Here is a 21,513-nt window from a genome sequence, read left to right on the forward strand (position 1 = left end):
AGCCTAATAATCTATGGGTTTTGTCACACACTCTCAAATGAAGAACAAGAAACATACTTGAAAGTAAAGAAACTCTCAGTATGTACTTATACTGAACTCTTCTAAAATGTCTGTGTCTTACTAGTAAATAATGCCTGATCTTCCTTTTTTCTTTCTTTTTCTTTTTTGAAGTAGGGTCATTTGTGTAGCCCTGGATGGCCTGGAACACATGAGAGCTGCCTGTTTCTGTATCCCAGGGCTGAGGTTAAAGGTGTGCACCACCAATCCTGCCTAGCTTACTTCTTTTTTATCCCATTAGATTTCTCAGGAACAAGTAAATAAAGACCTTTATTTTAGGAAGTAAACAAAGTATAAAGTGAAGAAAATACATTCAGATACAGCAAGGGATGAAGCTCATATTCACTGATTTTAAAGAAATTAGTACTCACTGCTACTTCAGACCACTAAACCTTTAGACAAGTGAGACATTTACATAAATTGGATTTTTTGAGCATGCCTTAAGAAAAGTCACTGGAATTAAGTATGGTAGTTAACAGGGCTTGACATATATTATTTCTTCTGACTCGCAGTCTTAATGTAGATCCCATAATACATAGGGAAGTAACATAGTAACTAAGGTTAGAGGACAGACAGAGGCTTCCTGCCTATGATTTAGCTGTCCGTCTGGGATTCCATAAACATTTGATTACAGAACTAAGTAGTTTGCTACAGATATTTAAGAACCAGTTTCTTACTTAAACATAAAATTGCTGGTGATGAATTCACCACATTTTGTTAAGTGTATTATCGCTTAGCACACATCTTCAATACGAAAGCAATATGGGAGAAGGTACATACCATGCTTAAAAACACCAATGAGCAGGGATTTGTCAGCCTCACTATCCCACCATGCTGTTGGAACCTCCAGCTGATCCACCACTGGGAACCATATGTCAATCTCACTAAATGTGTAAGTCAGTAAACAATGTTAGAGATAGAGACAGAAGTGATAATCCTTTAAAAGATTATTAAAGGTCACTTGTTTTATACATTACTTTAAATGCTTATTTATGATTCATTTTGCCTTATTTCCATGAACTAGTGCTAAATGTAGGAATAAAGGCCTGGCATAGAGATTTTAATTATCAGATATCTCAAAGCCAGTATAGAAAGAAGTAAGCAAATCAGTCACTCCTGGAGTAAGGAAGGAAATAAAATACAAGAATGAATAAATAAAAAGCGAGGCTGGTGAGGTGGCTCAGTAAAGGACTAACAACCTGAGTTCAGTCCCTAGAACCTACCCAGGAGAAAAACTACTCTGGCAACTTTTCCTATGAATGTCACATGCATGTTGTGCATGTCCCTGTCCTCCCACAGCACAAAATAATAGAAAGTCAGACCGATGAATGAATGTATGGTAAATAAAAAAAGGAATGTTACCTGGCTATGGCACCCCCTAACACCTTCTCTGCTTGGTCTCCAATAACCTCCTGTCTCAGGTAGTATAGCATCCGTACTCTCAATAGTACCCTGAAGGAAGAGACACAGAGATACCTTAGCAACAGGGTAACAAGCCTTCATGGGGACTCATCTGAATAGCATTCTTACTTGTTACACTGATGTTTCAAATGCTTCTTATAACTCTCATCTTGGAACAGAGTATCAGGGTTATATTTCCGGATCCAGTCTGCCTTATGAATGTCAAAAGTACTTTGTGACTTTACTTTTTTCCCCTTTCGCCCACGGGGCACAGGGATAGACAGACCTGGGGAAGGGGAGACATCGAAGACTTGGATTGAGAAAAACCCTGACACCTGAAAAGGACTAGATACCCTGTAAAAATAGGAAAAGGTAGGAGTTGATAATTACCTGAATGATTCTGCAATTCTTTTGTCTTGCCATTTTCAGCAGGGCTAATCAAATCCCAAATGAAGCTTTTGATGTTTTCATCCCCACGGTAGTGTAGAAGACAGTACACAAGGATGGCACGGCATATTGTCTCTACATCTCTTTCAGTCATGCGCCGCTTAAATCGTCCATGAGACAAAATATCTCTCCAACGTCCCCAACTAACAAAACAAGAAAAGCAAGCAACACAAATCTTTTGGGGGAGATTCAAATTCAGTGATATTTCCCTGGCTCCCAGAATTGCCATCTCCTCCAAAAGTAGAAAGTAAACAGAAGCTCCCTCATAGGCAAAGTGTCTTTTATGTGATGCTTCTTGGCCACACTATCCATTATGAAGGTCAACAGGGAGCCAGGAGTCAGGAGTCAGGATGCAGATGCCCTACTATTCACGGCAAGTTGCATTCTTACCCATATACCAGGAGATGTTTTTCTACCCGAAAGCAGTCAGTGCGCCCATAGGTGTGATGACGGTCATGCCTTCGGGAACGTGGTCGTTCATCATCTTCACTTTCCAAATCAGAAAACTCAACCAGGTCGTCATCTTTCAGAGTGCTGAAGTGTCGAGTCTGTTTCCTAACTCGAGGTGTGTCAATCACTAAGTTATTCTATATAGAAAAAGGACATATAACTATGATATTCTCATGACATAATCTTGAATATAAGTTACCAAAGTACTCAGATTTTTAGAGCATGTAAAACAATCTACAAAGCTCAGGAAGAAAATGTGGCTGACATCTGTGGTAGTTTAAATAAGAATGGCCCCGATAAGCTCATAGCTTTGAATGCTTTGTCACTGAGAACTGGCACTATTTTGTTGAAGGAAGTGTGTCACTAGGGATGAGCTTGATAGTTAAGAGCCAGGCCAAGTGTTTCTCTTTTCCTGCTGCCTTTGGATCCAGATGAAGAACTCTTGAGCTACCATGTCTACCTGCTTACTATCACGCTTCTGGCCATGGTAATAATGGACTAAACCTCTGAAACTGTAAGGAAGCATTAATTAAATACTTTCCTTTATAAGAGCTGATGTGGTCATGGTATTTCTTCACAGCAATAGAACAGTGACTAAGACAACATATACGTTCAGACAGGGTACGCTAGCTGTCCTGTGACTCAGAGATTAGCCTGACTCTGCCTCCCAGATGCTGGGATTAACGATGTGCAACACCATCACCTGGATAATAGCTAAGAAATTTTAAAGGGCGTCCTCTAGAGGTAGAGAAAGTTCCCCAAACCTCTGCGTATAATACTGCACCCTAAGCTTCAGTCAGCACTAAAGAGTTGGAACAGCTCAAGAGTGCAAGCACTTCTGTCTTCCACAGCACGTCCCCTCAAAGGGAAGGTAAGCTCACCTTACTATTCAGCAGATCCATGTCTAGGTCTGCCTTTTTGGCCCATTTTTGCCAAAAGTTTGGATCATCAAGGGAAATGTCTGTTCTATTTTCAGAAGCAACAAAGCTTGCCTAACGAGAAACAAATACAGAATAAAGTTAGCTACAATGCTTTTATGCACATTGGAAAATTAACCAGTATTTTAAAACGTTTCAATCTTGGAGGTTGCTGTCTTCATCTCTGTCTGCCTACATAGGATCTGCTACAGAACGTACCTTGGCAAAAGTAGACCCTTTCCCTTCAGACTCAATAGTGATGGTTGTGGTCCGTCTCAGCAAGATCTGATCTATGTCCTCTTCACAAAACTTAGAACCCTCATCGTCTTCCTCCATTATGGCCGCATATGCCCCTTTCCTTAAGAGATCTTCAATCTCTTTCTTGGAGAACTGTTGAATCTACAAAATTCAAGTCAAAGATAAAAATCTTACAAAAAGAATAAAGTCTTACTGACATTTTATTGTACTGTAATAAATAATCAGTATAATTATTGATAATCTAAACAAGGTAATGACATTTTTGTGCAAAAACTGCATTTGAGCTGGCAAGATGTCTCAGCAGGTGAAGCTGATTGCAATGTAAGCCTGATGACTGAACTCCATCTCCAGAACTCACTCACATAAAGGTGGAAGAACTGACTACATGTGCATACACATGTGCACAAACATACACACAATAATAATTCTTAAGTAACTGCTTTTCTCTCCTTCTATTATTATGAACCACCACCAATTTATCTCTACAGACTTACTCCAGTAATGTTGCCATCCCGACCACTCATGGACTGAAGTACAGCTTTATCCAATCCCAACTTGAGGCTAGCTTTATCAAACATCTCTCTCTCATAGGAATTACGAGTGATGAGTCGGTACACCTTCACAGCTTTGCTCTGTCCAATTCGATGACAACGTGCTTGGGCCTGGTTAAAAAGCGAACAGAGAGATGCATAATATTAAGTCTCAAAACCAAGTCAATTTCAAAAAGAAATTTCTGCCACATCTTGTAAAATGGGAGTCAGCAAACTAGCTTGTATGTTTATCTTTTTCTACAAATGAAATTTATTTCAAGCATAGACCCATTCATTTACATGTTGTCCATTGCTGCTTTTGGACCAAAGGAGCAGAAGTGAGTAGCTGAAACAAACACTACTCTAAAGCCTACAACATTTTCTATTAAGTTTTTTGTTGTTGTTGTTGTTGTTGTTCAAGACAGGGTTTCGCCATGCAGCATGACAGTCCTAGAACTCGCTCTGTAGTCTAGGCTGGCCTTGAACTCAGAGATCTGCCCAAAGGATACACCATCATCACCTTTATAGGTTCTTAAACCAAGTTAGCGGACTCCTGACCTCACTGCCACCTCTAGGTCAACAATTTCCTCTTCCTTGGAAGAAGGATTTTTCTAAGATCATGATCTTACTAAAAACCCTCGGATTAGGCAGGTAGTTGATAAGAGAATAATTTCCTTTACCTGCAGGTCATTCTGTGGATTCCAGTCTGAATCAAAGATGATACAAGTATCAGCAGCTGTAAGATTAATACCAAGTCCACCAGCACGGGTACATAGCAAGAAGACAAAGCGGTCTGAGTCAGGCTTGCTAAAGCGGTCAATAGCAGCTTGTCGAAGGTTGCCTCTAACTCGCCCATCAATACGTTCATATAAGTACCTGTTGAAGTGCGGCAGGGTGTCATAAGCGGGGGAAAATGGCTAAGTAGAAGAGCTTGCATGTGCCAAGCAAACATTCTACCACTGAGCTATATCCCAACTATGCTTCAAGTTTTATGAAAGTTATAATAACCACAAGACATTTTAGAACAACACATTTCCTACCTCCTCTGGATCAGATAATCCTCCAGAATATCTAGACAGCGTACCATCTGTGAGAAGATCAGAACTTTATGGCCACCAGCTTTAAGCTTTGGAAGTAACTTGTCAATAAGAACTAATTTGCCAGCTGACCGAACCATGGCCTGCAGGTGGAAATCTTGAGGTATAATATGGCAAGCTTCCCTAAACTCCATCAGGATTTTCTCCTCTGCACCTGCAAATAAAATAGACAAAGTTAATATTGGGAGTAAGTGAAAACATATCATCTTATTTAAGACAGTGACTTGAAGTAAATAGTCAAACAAAAAAAGTATCATGATCTCTTTTTCCTTGTTCCCCTCTTTCCACAGCACAGAGTCTCTCTGTGTGACCTTGGCTGTCCTGGAACTCTTTGTAGACCAGGCTGGCCTCCATACTCTCATCAATCTGCCTGCCTCTGCCTCTCGATTGCAGAGGTGTGTGCCAGCATACTCAGTTAAGTAGTATGATCTTTTACCTTCCCTTCCTCCCTCCCTCTCTAGACACACATGCATGCATACCAGCATTTGCATACCCATGTCAATTTGAGCCCAGGAGCATGCCCAAGTTCACTCAGAAGGCAAAGTAGAATGTCAGGTGTTTTGCTCTACCACCCTGTCACTTTCTACTGACAGAGGGTCTCACATAGAACAACCTGGAGCTAGGACGGTACCTGAAACACCAAGCAGTCCTCTTATTTCTACAACAAATGGTATTTAAGGTGTAAGTGGCCATGCCCAATTTTTTTATATGAGTACTGGGAACTCAAATTCAGGGCCTAATGCTTGTGCAGCAAATGTCCATCTCCTTTTAATAGTAATTCTCACAAAAAGTTCAGCAAGAAAATATCCAAACTAATCTTCTGTTTTTCTATATAACACATTCTAAGGCAGGGCTTTCCTGAATAAATTGAATTTTAAGAACACATAAATAACATGGACAAGAATTAAAATGGAACATACCTATTCCCCCACCCTAAATCCAAAATGAAGTATCAGTAAAAATTTATGCAGAACAAAGAATAACTTGAGTTATTACTCACAAAATTGTACATAGAAAATACTATTCAATTTGGGGGATTATGTAAAACCAAGGAAACAGAAATGGTAAGAGAGGGTGGTTGTCAAGATAGCTCAATAGATAAAGGTACTTGCTGTGAAAACCTGGCAACTGGAGTCTGATCTCTATAGCCCGAAGGAAAGTGGAAGGAGTCCCCTCAACTCCACATGTGTGCTGTGGCACTCAAACACATACACACACATACACACACACACACTCACTCACTAGCTAAAACATAAAATACTATGAGAATCCTTTCCTAAGCAGCTCAGTCAATGTACTGCTCTCTTTAGGGCTTTAACTCCCTCACCGTTGATGAGGTATGGGTGGTTGCAGCACTTGCGTAACTCCATCATTGTGTTCAGTAGATTAGGCATGTTGGTATGACCTGCCCCTTTGGAAAGGAAGGAGAAATTCTTCTCTAAAATAGCTCTGTAGTATTTCTTCTGAATGTTGGTTAGCTCTACTTCAATAATAGTTTCCTGTTTGGGAGCCAAATTTTTTTCAACATCCTCTTTGAGTCTTCTCAGCATCATTGGCTTTAGAATGGCCTGAAGTTTTTGAACCTGTGGTTCATTATAAAGAGGAAAAGAAATCACCAACTTTACATTGTGTCATAAAGAAAAAAAGAAACAAATAAGATTATATGGAAACACAGAAAAATAGTTTCCAACTCTCTGAAGACTACAGATAATGCCACAAGTGATATGGGCAGAACCTCAGGAAGGCCAAGGTAACACCTCATCAGGCAGATGGTTTACCTGCTCCTCAGTCTTGAGATCCCCAAAATCCTTAAGGAATTCTGATTCTGAAGGGAACTGAGAAGGTTCCAAGAAATGAAGCAGGCTGAACAGTTCCTCTACAGTATTTTGTAACGGTGTCCCTGTGAGTAACACTTTATGCTCCTGTAAGTAAGAGAATTTGCAGAGACCCCATCAAGTATACAGTTAGTTTTAGTTTATCTACTGGTAATGGATCATATTTCTGTCTTAACTTTTCTTTTTCTTTCTTACTTATTAACAAAAAACATTTAAGAAATGCCCTTACCTAATATACTGAAACTAAGTACTAAATACTGACTTAAGCCAAATAAAATACCAGTAATTCAGATTACACTATTTCTAAATTCATGCCTCTCCATATTCAACTATGCAAAGAAATCCTAATATGCCTCTCTGTGAAATGTTTCCATGGTAGACTAAAGAAACTATAGTTTCTTGCACTAAGGCTCATCCCCCTGAATTCAGGCTTCCCTTTTGGCTAGCTCTGACAAAAAGAATACATTGAGTCTCCGAGCTCAAGGCCTCTACAGCTCCACTTGACCTTTTTCAATACAGTCATAAGATCACTTTGTAAGCCAGGCAGTGGTGGCGCACACCTTTGATTCCTGCACTTGGGAGGCAGAGGCAGGTGGATTTCTGAGTTCGAGGCCACCCTGGTCTATAGACTGACTTCCAGGACAGCTAGGGCTACACAGAGAAACCCTGTCTCAAAAAACCAAAATCACTTTGTAGGGAATCTAGCCCATTAGAAGATGAGAGGCCATGTATTATACATATAACCTAAGTGCTCCAAAAAATAACTAGTATCAACAGCCAAGTACAGCAACATTGATAACCCAGGAAAGGCTGGGTATGGTTGCGCATGCCTTCAATCCCAGCACTGAGGAGGCAGAGGCAGGAGGATCTCTGAGTTCGAGGTCAGCTTGGTCTACAGAGTAAGTTCCAGGACATCCAGGGCTGTCATGTGTACAGAGAAACCATGTCCCAAAAGACCAAACCAAACAAACACTCAGTAAAAGACTATATGAATGTGGCCCAAATGGTTCAATTAGAGAATCATGAAAAACAGAGTTGTTGTTTTAAATATTACACTTTGGGATAGGTAGCTAAGGTATGTTTTCCATTGTTCCTTGTGATTAAGAAGCTTCCACTTATAATTAATTTCCAAATCTAAAACTTATAACATTTACATGATATCAGGGCCCTTTAATATAAGGTTCCATTGTCCTCTGCTAAGTTAGAGCAATTTTCATTTCACAAGGAAATCAGATTAAATTTCAGAGTGTCTACAAGTCACCTTGGGAACTCACCAGGTCCATGTGCTTGAGACTATCAAGTAGCTTGCAATTACGGTTCTTCAGCCTATGGGCTTCGTCAATGATAACACAACGCCATTCAATTTCACGAAGCTCAGGACAGTCTGACAAAATCATCTCAAAAGTGGTGATCAAGGCATCAAACTTATATGCACCTGGGATGAGGCGACCCTAATTATGGAATCAGTGCAGTCAGAAGAGGTGCCTCCAAAACACATGCCCACCTGCAGAGTTCTGAATTTCCTTGCTATATTTAATAAAGTTTTAACATAAAATACAACTGTACTGCCACCAACTTCTGTCACTCCCAACAAACAGTGCCAAATCAACATGATATGCACTTTTCTCAACAGATTTCGCTTCCTGGGAAAATAACAGGACTACCTACTGAGTTCAGCTGAACATTTCTGACCTTTGTATGTTTGGCTGCTGTAAATCTGTCTTAGATCATTCCTTAGTTAACAGTAAGATACACAAAATGTTGAGCAATGCTGAATGAAACATACTACAGGGGGAAAAGTAGAAGCCAAGCCAGGCATCTCCCCATAACTTAGGAGGCTAAGACAACAGGAGTACAAGCTTGAGCCCTTATCTCAAAAACACTAAAACTAATAAAAATAAAGTGCCAATACACTTTATTTTTAAATAAATAAGAGTATGTTAATATGGGACTCTGTCTAAAGTCTGACAAAAATCAAATAATTTCAACAAAATTAAGAACTAAAATATATGAGAAAATTTAGCTTAGAAATATAAAAAAATCATAAAAGAAACAAAGCAGTAATTAGCAAATAGAATTTGCTATTAATACAAAATGGGTAATTCAAAAATTTTCCTTAGAAAAAGCATCTTCTATTAGAATTTCAGTTGTTTAAAAAAAAAGGGGGGCAAATGCACATTTTTGTTTATTTCCATGTTTAAGTTTATCTCTCTGGCCTGGCAGTGGTAATGCAGGCCTTTAATCCTAGCACTTGAGAGGCAGAGGCAGGCAGATTTCTGAGTTCAAGGCCAGCCTGGTCTACAGAGTGAGTTCCAGGACAGCCAGGGCCACACAGAGAAACCCTGTCTTGGAAAACAAAACAAAACAAACAAACAAAAAAGTACTTTAAAACACAGCAGCGTTACTAAAGGTCTATTTAAAATACATGTATCTGCTGGGTTTTGTGGTGCACAACTATCATCTCAGCCTCAAAAAGCGAGGCTAGGTTATACAGCAATGATGATTGTCTCAAAATAAACAAGCCAGTTCATCTAAATAATGTATTCATCTACTAAATCACAATGTTCATTGACTCCCAATGTCTACTGGATAGAAACAGCAGAGTCAACTCATTCTACTACATAAAAAACACCTTAAGTCATGGACAGCCTCAATGAACACCTTTAATTTGTATGTAGGCCCTGAAACACTAGGGACCTTGCCTTACTTTCTCTAAGCACAGTATTCCCATGGTGTACAACTCACCCGTGAATCTTTACAGTACATTTCATACTGCTGAATCATCTGCCGGCTGGCCAGGCTGCCGTGGTACACAATAGTGTTCATCTCTGTCCATGTATTGAATTCTCGCTCCCAGTTAGTAATGGTAGACAATGGAGCAATGACCAAAAAGGGACCATGGATGCCCACATTATATACCTCCTGCAAGAAGGCAATTGACTGAATAGTTTTGCCTAATCCCATTTCATCAGCCAGGATGCAGTTCTGCCTGTAGATTTTGGGGTATGGGAAAAAGAACATGCCAAAAATTTATCGTCTTAAAAAAAAAAATCTACCTAGGAAAAAATTATTTTGAGAAAATATCTAAAAATAATTTCCAGACTAAGCCTACATATTATAAGCTTACTTTTTTCCTTACCTATTATACCAATTAAAGAGAAGCCAGTTGACCCCTTCTAACTGATATTCCCGTAATTGGTTTCTGTTTTTATATTCATGTGACAACTCTAATTTCTTCCAGGAGTTTGCCTGTGGACGATTCTAAAAAGTAAAAACTTTGAATTAGTGGAGCAGTGGGTTATAACTTGTGAAATACATTTATATTCATGAATATATATTATTTTTTAAAGAAAGACAGCTCACTGGATCCTTGAGGAAGATGCCAGGAAACTACTTTTAAAATATTTAGAGGGCTGGAGAGAGAGAATTCAAGAGTAAAGACCACTGCCTACTTTTCCATAGGTTCTGAGTTTATTGAATTCCAGCATTCACATGGCAGCCCTCAATAGTTTATAACTATAGAGTCATGGGATTCAATGCTGCCTTCTGCTGTGCAGAGAAATCACACATACACATAAAATAAATATTTAAAAAGAAAGGGGAAAGAAAATTTAAAATGAAGTCCTTAAAGAAAATTGGGCACAGTGATCCTGTAATCCTAGCCCTCACAGGGGTAAGGCAGGAGGGACCTTGGGTTGCTAAGCCTTCAAGAATCTTTTCATAGCACACACCTATCTCAGCACTCAGGAGGTAGTGGCAGCTCCATCTCTAGGTTTAACACAGCCTGGTTTACAGAGGAAGTTCCAGGACAGCAAAGGCTATATAGAGAAACTCTGTCCGGAAAACTAAACAACCAACGAAAACTAAACAACCAACGAACCAAATAAATACGACACTTGTGCTCTGCTCTGTGGGACATTATCTCATTATCCTGTCCAGGTTGACCTTGCACTTTCAATGTCTCAACATCTCATGCAGCTGGAAGGCAGATGAGTGCTATAAAGCTTAAATCTAGACAGTGAAGACTGAAGTACAGACCACTGCGTATGAACAAACTTACTGTCTCCCTTTTCTGCCCGTTGAAGCTCTAGATGTGATGTGTAATTTGATTTAAAATAAGACACATGATCAAACATGTATTAATTCTGTCTTAATGACTGGTATATTATACTATTTAGTCAACCCTTTCTTACATGTTAAGAGAATTTCTATAACAGAAAGCTAAACCAATAAAAACTTCTACAAGTGGGAAAAGAAAATAAAGTCTTGATAGTCCTTTGCACTACTGCATTTGACTTCTAAATCCAAATGTACTTACCACCCTTTTGAGTTCTGGATGCCTTGACTGGATCCGTTTGAATTCCCGAATCTTGCCCTCATCAACATCCTCTTTTAGCTCCCACGTACTATCCTCATAGGGCAGAGAGCACCATTTTACCAGGTAGTAAATTACAGGCTAGGAGAAAATAAAGCCAAAGTAGCAGTGATTAAAGGGTAAGACTTGACTCCAAAACTGGATTCCAAAGTAACAGCTCCACAGGTACTAAACGCCGCTGAATCTACAACCACAGGCTCCAGGAAGACATGCTGAAGCTCCAACCACAGTACTGCTCTACACACATCCACTGCAGGAAGCGCTTGGATGTGTGTGTAATACCACTCCTATTTTTGCAATTCAAGATAGTCACTGTTGGGCAGAAGTACTGGACCCAGTATGCTGAGTGCTCTCAGTTTGATACCAGGCACTACAAAAATAAAATAAAAGATGATCCTTCACTTTTGTGATAGCATTTCCATTAGGCTTATATAAAGCAAGTACAATCAGAAATATTAAGCATAGCCAGGTGTGGTGGCCTACACCATTAATCCCAGCACACAGGATATGAGCTCTAGGTTAGCATGGTCTATAGAGATAGGTATAGGACAGCGAAGGAGTCAAAGAAACCTCTTCTTAAACAACAACAACAAAACAAAACAAAAACAAAATACAAAGGGAGGTGGGGTGTTAGGCTTAGAGTGCTCAATAGGGATCTCTGTACAATTTACAGATCAATTTACAGAATCCTCCTTGAAATAGCTACCATTAAGTGTGAAAGTACCTCAATAGGCACGGTTCAAAGGAGTTCCTAGAAAGGATCCAATAGCTCTTTCTTTCTTTACTACAATGATTTTAGTCATTACTGTCTAAAACCTTTTGTATAAATCACATATTTTCAGCATATTAGCTTATTTTTGTAAAGAATATACTTATTTCCACTGTTTAGCTAATACAAAACAGATGAAAATCAAACCTATTTTAGGGGACGGAATGGATACACAGAATATTACTGTCAAATATTGGGAATATTAACTATAATACCATGCTAACTGCACATTTTAAAGGATTTGAACATAAGGCCAATTACTTTTGAAAGGTTAAGTATGGCGATAGGAACATAAGACTGCCAAGACAGGAAAAGCCGAGATCCTGAAACTGATGAGAATTTAAGGGCAGCGAACTCCCTAACAATTGGCCTATCCTCCAGTCACTCCCAGAACACATAACACCATACACTCTCAACCCACGAGGAGAATATGCATTATATACATTATACTTACTAGAATATGACATTATACATTAAAGTATTAACAGGCCTAGTGTAGCTAAGGTTCTGAGTTATTCTTAAGACTGAGAAACAATGTAAAACGCGCAAATGTTACAGATCCTGTTGGAGTGACATGTGGTAGAATTGCATAGCTAGGAAGCCTAGCTTACTGGAAGACCAGCTGAACAAGATTACTCTTCTCTCACTGTCACAACCAAAATCTTTGTGAAGCTAAGCCAGCAATGGCTTGAAACAAAAAGTGAAGCTTTTCAGAAGAAAAGGGAGTTTGTTTGTCTAAATGTAATTTAAGACATGAGTGAGTTAATTTTTTGCTTAGATCTAGTATGACTCTTTTGAGAATCAAACCGGAAATCTATAAGACTTCCAAGTATTTGAAAATAAAATATATCCCCCAATCTGTAGAAGTAGTAGTACAGTGATTCCCAAACTACTTTATCAAAGAAAAATTCCCAGAAAAGCAACTTGAAACTAAGATCTTTTTTTTTTTTTTAAGATTTAGGAAACTAAGATCTTGTAGCCTCAGCCTACACTTACATAGTGGGAACTGTGTGTGGACAGGACCAAAATGAGAAATGAAGGGTGCAGACTAATGGTGAGTTCAGGAAATACCGAAGCTAGAAACCTGTGCAAGTGTTCTTATACTTGCTGCTTTAGGAATGAGTGTGGGGTCTCCTCAGAGTCTGAGGAAGCTCTAAGATGCCTGGCACACACACTTCTACTCCTTTGCCTTCCCACTGCATTTCTAAGAATCCAAAAGAAATTCAGAAATACCTTTTCAGTCCAAGGGATTTTTCGGCCACATCTGAAAAATAAAGGATTGGCAAGCAAACAGAAGAAATCTGCAGAGGCTTTTCATGTTTCTCCGCGCCCAACTCACCTCACCATTATCCTTGTCAACACTGTGAGACTCGTCCAATATCCTATCCACTTCTACGTAGTCTGGATTGAAAGGCTCTTCATCCTAGGTGAGTTATGAAGCCAAACAGTAAGGCAGGAAAGTCACTGTCTACTAACCTACCTATACCTTTTCTACTTTACAAGTTTAAGGGGGAAAAAAACTAATGAGAATTGTGTATGTTTATAACATTTAATAAACCTATTTTTTCACCTATTATTACCAGAGATAGCCTCTTCTTCCTAACAGGGGCTACTGTCTCCATACATGTTCTGGACTCCAGATCTTCTTAATATTCTGTCTGTTGAACCAGTGCCTGAAGCATACAAACTTGTCTATATTTCATAAAGCAAATCACTTCAAAACTGTTCTGTTCCACTTTATATCCAAGCTTTCCCAAGTGTCTCACACAGAGGCCGCCTGCATTTCTTCATCTGTTTTTCACTCTGTCTTCTGCTACACACTATGATTAAAAGTCAAACTCACGAATAACTACTAAATTGTTAAATATAATATTTCCTTGCTTAAGTAGCTTCAGTGTTTATTTGGTAGCAATCCCAGATATAAGAAACTGAAGGTCCTTTATTAGTATTTTCTACCAATCGTAGATTAGAAATTTGATGTAAAATGTTTTTTCAGACTAGGTATGAAGCCCAGTTGATAGAGGGCTTTTTCAGCATGCAGAAAGCCCTGGGTTACATCCCCAGCACATGTAAATGGTGGGGCAATGCCTATGATCCTAGCACTCAGAGGTAAAGGCAACACCAGAGGACAGAGGATCAGAAGTTTAAGGTCATAATGAGACAGTGACTTAGCCTGGGCTACACAATATTGTCTCATTAAAAAACAAACCAAACAAACATACAAAAAAAAAAAAGTTTTCTCATAGTGAGATAGTTGTTTGTATCTAAAGAGTCTATGATAGCTAAAGACCAGTATTAGAGGGAGGACAACCTGGTGAGGACTAGGCCACTTTATTATCCCTCCTGAAAATACTCCACCCGAACTGACTGAACATTTAAAGTTAGAGCTAATCCACAGACCATAATTAAACCTAGGAAAACAAAAGTGTGGCAACAATTAAAATTAAAACTCTACATATTATACACAAGCATGTCTGACAGCCTGGTAATTAATTTGTGCTAGGAAAAAAGGAAAGCCATGTGTATACTTTGGTACCAACACTTGAGAGGCAAATCTGAAGACAGCCTGGTTCTACAGTGAGACCCTGTTGTCTCACAAACCAAAAACAAACAAAGACAAAACCAGCAAAGGTTTAAAAAAGGAATAGTCAATATTATGCTACTTACTTCATGAAAGAAGTGTCTCATCTGAGCCATTTTTGTTTTGAATCGCTTTAGTTTCTGGTGGATCCTCTTATCCTTCTCCAGCTGGGAGATCGTTGCCCATTCACAGTGCAGATAGGAGCTACAATAAGTGGAAGCAGTTATTTGGTGAGAACTGAAACCTGGTACTCTATCTACCACCGGGGATCTGGAGACTAGCCACCAACAGGTGGGCAAGCGTGTGCTTTAATAGGAGACCAGTGTTTTAGGTCAGTGTTCCTTAAACCTGGATGCACATACAAGCCACCTTTTCTGGGGCACACCTAGATACCCACACTTCCAACTTGCACTCAAGTAATGCTAATTCTGTTGGTTCACAAACTACAGTTTAGAGTAATAAGGCCTTAAAAACTGCTCTTACTCCACTTTCTGTGAAGAAATAGTCATTTCAATTACTGAAAATTTCAGACTAGCCCTTGGGAAAAATTGAAAAGAATAAAATAAGGGGGTAGGCTAAGGCATCCACAGCGCGTGGATTTAGAGTGAGCAGTAGTCTCCAAAAGAGGCCCTTCCATAGCTGCTACATTTAGGGTGAACAGCTCTGACTGTATGTAACTTACTAGTTCTTGTACTTGACAAAGAATTCTTCTGCCTCAGTGTATTGTCCAGAAGGAAGCTGAGAAGAAATACAGAGATTATAGCTATATATTTATCAAACATCTTTTAATTTCATCCACACATGGCAAAACTTCATCCTAATGTTTCCTGAATATTTCACTGATCAAGGAACTAATTTAGTATTAAAGGTCTGAGAGCTGAAAAAAAAGCTTTTATGCACTGTAAACAAAGTAGTGAAACAAAGAAGTGAAAGTGTTCTAGCTAGCTTTCATATACAGTCTCTCTCTTTTATTGGAGGGTGGTAGGTTGAGCCTGGGTTTTTCTCTGTGTAGGCCTGGCTCTCCTTGAACTCCGAGATTCACCTGCCTCTGCCTCCCTAATGCTGGGATTCACCACCAACTGGCCCTTATACCATCTCTTATAATGACACACTAGCAATATACTCTGAGATTTAAAAGTACTCATTAAATAAAGCTTAGGAACTTGGAATGTAACTCACTAGTAGAGACTACCTATCATTGGAAAAATAGATAATTGTTTAAAAGTAAAAGCTACATATGAATTCAACATTAAAGATACTATGAATGCAGACAGAAAGGCCTCACCTCTTTCTTCACAACTCGCATGGAAAGTACTTTGTCCACAATAGCTGCATCTTCTTCACTGGGATTCTCCTGTGGTAAAAGATGCTGTCAATCAACTAATTGTTGAAAAAACAAAACTGTGTGTGGTAGTTCATACCAGTAATCCCTGCACTCCAGAGGCTGAGGCAGAGGCAAGAAGATTGCTGCGTGGCCTGCAGACACACACACACACATACACACAAAGGAAGGCTCTTAAATCGCTAATGTTAGCTTACCACAAAGAACTGCATGGAAGGCAGAGTCTCGCCATCAGGTTCTTGCACTGGTTCAGGGAGGATGGGCTCGGGTTTTATTGGACCAGTTACATCAACCTCCTCCTCCTCTTCATCATCCGTTATCTTTATATCCAGGTCCTCTGTATATTTTTTTCGCTTAACTTGGCGGTTTGAACGTCTCTTCTGTAGAAGACATGCAGTTAATTGCTCAAAACTTTCAAAGTGAGAACTTCTTTTGAGACAGTGAATTATGTATCTGTGTTCCAGGCGAGCCCTGAACTCTCAAGCCTCTTATCTCTGTCTCCCATGTACTGGTATTATTACATTTACGCAACCTTTCAAAGGAAAAACTTTTTCAAAGGAAAAACTTTTAAAAGTATTTGCTTTGCTTATGCTAACAGATATAGATTTTACTCCAACATTCTCATGAAAACAACCAAACAATGGTAATGAGCTTCTTTCCTAACTCCATGACACAGTTATGTGTTCACACAGATACTGCAAGATTGTTCTAACAGCAGCCAGAAACCCTCCTTGTGAGCATCTGCTTGGGACTCTAAGAAATTCATGTAGGGGTCTAGCCACAATGCTTCAGGGCAGGAGCAGCTCATCAGGCACATTTTGTCTGGAGCTAAAGATTTTGTTTTCTTTCTTTCCTATATCTTATTTACTTACTAGTATTATATTGTGTGTGTCTAAGTTCAGGTATCAGAGAACAGCTTTTGGGAGTGGGAGTGGGGTCAATTCTCTTCTTCCACCATGGGTTCAGGCATGAAACTCAGGTAGTCAGGCCTACTCTTACTCCATGAACAATCTCATTGGCCCTTGAGGTTTTGACAAAAAAAATAATTTCATATATACTATCATGCCACTTCTTTAGGTAACACCACTATTTTTCTTTCTATGTTTCTTCATTTCTTAACTTTTTGGTTATGTTTATTGGTTGTTTTGAGGCAGGATCTTTCTCTACTTAAACTCACTCTGTCTTAAACTCACTCTGTAGACAGGGTGACCTTGAACTCAAGATCCACTTGCCTCTGCCTACTGAGTAATGGCATCATGCGCATGTACCACCAAACTATAAGTTTAGCTAACAATATTTCTTTGAGTCAGTTTTCTTAATGTATCTTAGGTCAGCCAGGCATAGTGGCACACACCTCTAATCCCAGACTCAGAAGGCAGAGGCAGGTCAACCTGGTCTACATAGTGAGTTCCAGAACAGGCAGGGCTACACAAGGAAACCCTGCCTCAAGAACAATATGTATGTATATTTTTATATTTATAATATATAACATAATATATACTACTTAAGTATATGGATATAGATATATATTTAGGTCTATTTTATTCTTTCTAGTGGCTAAATAAGTAATTTTTAAAGTAGTTTAATACTTGTAGCTCATGATACAAAAATGGGGAAGGAGACATTTTTCAACATAATATATCCTCAGAAAATGAAAATGTCACATGACAAAAATGCTGAAATTGAGTAAACTTGCACAGCACAAAATTAATTTGTAAAAATCAATTCTCCTATGGATTGAGAGAAAGCCCAGTCATAGGGCATTTGCCTAATATATATACAATCTTGGGCATAGTCCCTCAGTACAGTAATTACATAAATAAATGAATTAGTAATGATATTCCTATTCAGAGTAGGCTAGAATACAAAAAGATAGCATGTATAAAAAAAGTTTAGATTATCTAGTCCATGATTATCTAATCCATGAGAAGGAAAATAAAAATGTTATAGGTTATAAAAACAAACTTTGGTAAATGAATATATAAATTTGACCACTGAACACTTTAATTAGATGAGCATATCCACCTACAGAAATACATAGAAATAAACAGCTATGCTGAAAAAGAAACCAAGAGAAAATAAATCCAATTTACAAAAGCCCTAAAGTGGGTGAAGGATCTCTAAACTGAAAACGTTAAACACAGAAGTAGAAAGCACCAGAAGGAAAGGTCTCCGTGCGTATGGATTTAAAGAACTAATGCTATTAAAAAAGGGCTTCATCTCCAAAAGTACTCTAAGGCTCAATATAATCTCCATCAAAATTACCACAGTAGTTTTTCAGCAATAAAAAAACTAACTTAAAATTAATATGGAAGTACAAAGGCTGAAATAATGAAGCCAAAGAGCAATGCTAGAGTTATTACAATACCTAGTTTCAAATTATACCACAAAAATCATAGGAACAGGGCTGGAGAGATGGCTCAGCGGTTAAGAGCACTGACTGCTCTTCCAGAGGTCCCGAGTTCAAATCCCAGCAACCACGTGGTTCACAACCATCCATAATGAGATCAGACGCCCTCACCTGGTGCGTATGAAGATAGCTATAGGCCAGAGAGAGCGGGGCCGACCGAAGTGAGCAACCTTCATTCCCAGCAACCACATGATGGCTCACACAACCATCAGTAGAGCCACAGTGTACTCATATACATTAGAATAAATAAATAAATAAATAAATAAATAAATAAATAAATAAATAAATCTTTAAAAAAAAATCATAGGAACAAAACCAGCAGAGTATCTAGATACCTACAGCAATAAAACAAAATTCAGCCAGGAAGTGGTGGCGCACGCCTTTAATCCCAGCACTTGGGAGGCAGAGGCAGGCGGATTTCTGTGTTCGAGGCCAGCCTGGTCTACAGAGTGAGTTCCAGGACAGCCAGAGCTATACAGAGAAACCTTGTCTCGAAAAAAGTAAAAAATAAAAATAAAAAAAATAAAACAGAATTCAAGGCTTTCTCAAATAAAAAGCTTCTGCATGATTACCAAGGAAATGATTACCATGATGAAAAGAGAAATCCATAAAAGGGAAAAAGTATTGCTATACACCAGACAAGGAATAATATCTGTATAATATAAAGACTTTAAGGTTGGAAAAGAGGATAAAGGTGCTAGCTAGCAAGCCTGACAAACTAAGTTCAATCCTTGAACATGCATGGTGGAAGGAGAAGCAACCCTGTGACTGTCTTTTTATCTCCACTTGCGCCCTTAGCATATCCTACACCATACACAGACACACTCAGGTAAATAAATGCCAAGCTTTCCATTTATGAATTCTGAATTTTTTTTAAAGATTTATTTATTTGGGGGGCTAGAGAGATGGCTCAGTGGTCACTGGTTGCTCTTCTGGAGGAAGTGGGTTCAATTCCTTATACTCATATGGTAGCTGACACCATCTACAACTCCAGTTTAGGGAATGCAACACCTCTTCTGGCTTCCACTGGCACTGCGCACATGTGGTGTACAGATATACATGCACACAAAATACCAATACACATAAATAAAATAATAAAAGATTTTAAAAGATTTGTTTTTATTTTGTGTGTATACGTGTTTATCTACATGTATTATAAACACCACGTGCAAGCCTGGTAACCTTGGAGGCCAGAAGGCAATGGTAATCTTAGCATTTAGGATGATGAAGCAGAGGATCACGAATTTGAGGCCTGTATGGGCAATAAAGCAAGGTTGTCTAAAAAAGAGAGCTAGGTGTGACAGCACAAGCCTGTAAACCTAGTACTGCGAAGTCTGAGGCAGGAAAATCACTCGAGTATAAAAGCAACCACAACAGTGGTTTATGCCTGGCACTTGGAAATGGAGGCAGAAGCAGCAGTTCACATTCAGCTCTGCTTCATATAGAGTTGGGAAATGTGAGACCCTACCCCAAAGTCCAGAAGAAAGGAAAAAAAGATAAAAAAGGAAAGGAAAATAAGGGCTGAAAAAGAAGCTAAGTGGTAGGAGTACTTGCTGCTTTTGTAAGCATGAGGACCTGAATTCAAGACCCAGGTATTCACATAAAAAGCTAGGCGTGGCAGAGGGCTTGCTGGCTACCATTCTAGCTCCAGGTTCAGTGAAACATGCTATCTCAAGGGAATAAGTCAGACAGTAGTAGAGAAGGACACTCAACATCCTCCTATAGTCTCTTTCAACACACACAGGAGCATACACATGTACATGCAAACTAAAAATAAAAAAAATTAATCAGTATAAAAAACAGAAAGGGGGATAGAGAGATGGTTCAGAAGTTAGGAGCACTAGCTGCTCTTCCAGAGGACCCACATGGTGACGCATTCTGTAACACCCTACTGCAGGGAATCCAACTCCCTTTTCTGACCTCTAAGAGTACTAGGCAATCGAATGACACACATATATACATGCAAGCAAACACCCATATACATAAAATAACTTTTTAAGTTAAGAGAGACACTCTGGCTGGGTGGTGGTGGCACACACTTTAATCCCAGCACTTGGGAGGCAGAGGCAGGCAGATTTCTGAGTTCGAGGCCAGCCTGGTCTACAAAGTAAGTTCCAGGACAGCCAGGGCTACACAGAGAAACCCTGTCTCGAAAAACCCAAAAAAGAGAGACACTCTGTTCATTTACTCCAAACTTCCCACTTACTAATGTTGAATTCAGACCAGATGAGATACATTAGCAAATACCAGAACATGGAGTACAAGAACAACTGATTCCCTACAACCTCACACTCAACAGGGAAGTACCTTATAATAATGCTACCAGTTTTAATCAGCAAATTTTAATTGTCTGTGGTTATAAACTGTAGTCAGACAGCACTATAAGGCAGCAAATGAGAATTGAAGGCTGAAGATCTTCTGGCAAACACAGAAAAAGGGGAACAAAGGATAGCTGAAGAGCTCTATGAGAGGAAAAGTATCCCACACAGCCACCTATACTGCACCATGAACTTACATGCTTTGCTCTGTTCTTGTAACACAGACAGGAAAAAGGGGAATGCAACACCTCTTTCTTTTAAATGTAAGTCATAGGCGTTGCATTCCCCAGAACGTTTGTTTTCCTAAGCTCTCCAAGATCCTTTACCTGGATGCTGCTCTCTTCGTCCTCCCGGGGCGACTGTGCAGGCATGACTTCCACATCAGAGTTGTCAGAAGATGTGTTCCGCTTTCTCTTCTTGCCCACTACAGGAGTGATGGTGCTAAGGAGGAAGACCAAGCCCATTTTCAAGGAAGGCAAGGATACTTTATGAGTAAGTAAACATTAGGAATCTAAACTGTCATATACTAAACTTCCAGACAGAAATATCTGGATCTAAGAGAAAATAAAAACATTTGATTTTCCAATCTACGGTACAAATGCTGCAGAGTACAGTATCTGAAAAGGCAGCACTTAGCTTGAAAGGGTAACCTTGTCCTGACACTGAGGACCAAATAACAAAGACGAAACTTAATTCTTCTTCTTCTTTTTTTGTTTTTTTTTTTTT

At 39.1% G+C, this 21,513-nt stretch overlaps 1 protein-coding gene across 5 annotated transcripts in view; it reads right to left on the reverse strand.

Moving 5' to 3' along the window:
- Chd8 (chromodomain helicase DNA binding protein 8) overlaps nt 1-21,513 on the reverse strand; it is a 62,199-nt gene that overhangs the window by 13,277 nt on the left and 27,409 nt on the right. For 4 of the 5 annotated variants that reach the window (XM_031361314.1, XM_031361309.1, XM_031361310.1 and 1 more), the window contains exons 5-26: nt 21,114-21,228; nt 16,257-16,439; nt 16,003-16,071; nt 15,400-15,455; nt 14,804-14,921; nt 13,476-13,559; nt 11,311-11,448; nt 10,132-10,253; nt 9,738-9,981; nt 8,267-8,443; nt 6,936-7,079; nt 6,485-6,740; nt 5,101-5,311; nt 4,741-4,936; nt 4,025-4,192; nt 3,492-3,671; nt 3,237-3,347; nt 2,296-2,492; nt 1,849-2,048; nt 1,588-1,768; nt 1,420-1,509; nt 838-941 (exon numbers count right to left, since the gene is read on the reverse strand). In XM_031361314.1, the coding sequence (XP_031217174.1) occupies nt 838-941; nt 1,420-1,509; nt 1,588-1,768; nt 1,849-2,048; nt 2,296-2,492; nt 3,237-3,347; nt 3,492-3,671; nt 4,025-4,192; nt 4,741-4,936; nt 5,101-5,311; nt 6,485-6,740; nt 6,936-7,079; nt 8,267-8,443; nt 9,738-9,981; nt 10,132-10,253; nt 11,311-11,448; nt 13,476-13,559; nt 14,804-14,921; nt 15,400-15,455; nt 16,003-16,071; nt 16,257-16,439; nt 21,114-21,228 (3,344 nt within the window). The remainder of the gene's footprint in view (nt 1-837; nt 942-1,419; nt 1,510-1,587; nt 1,769-1,848; nt 2,049-2,295; nt 2,493-3,236; nt 3,348-3,491; nt 3,672-4,024; nt 4,193-4,740; nt 4,937-5,100; nt 5,312-6,484; nt 6,741-6,935; nt 7,080-8,266; nt 8,444-9,737; nt 9,982-10,131; nt 10,254-11,310; nt 11,449-13,475; nt 13,560-14,803; nt 14,922-15,399; nt 15,456-16,002; nt 16,072-16,256; nt 16,440-21,113; nt 21,229-21,513) is intronic. The other variant, XM_031361312.1, reaches the window with a different exon arrangement.

Source organism: Mastomys coucha, unplaced genomic scaffold, assembly GCF_008632895.1.
Source record: "Mastomys coucha isolate ucsf_1 unplaced genomic scaffold, UCSF_Mcou_1 pScaffold9, whole genome shotgun sequence".
Lineage (NCBI taxonomy): Eukaryota > Metazoa > Chordata > Mammalia > Rodentia > Muridae > Mastomys > Mastomys coucha.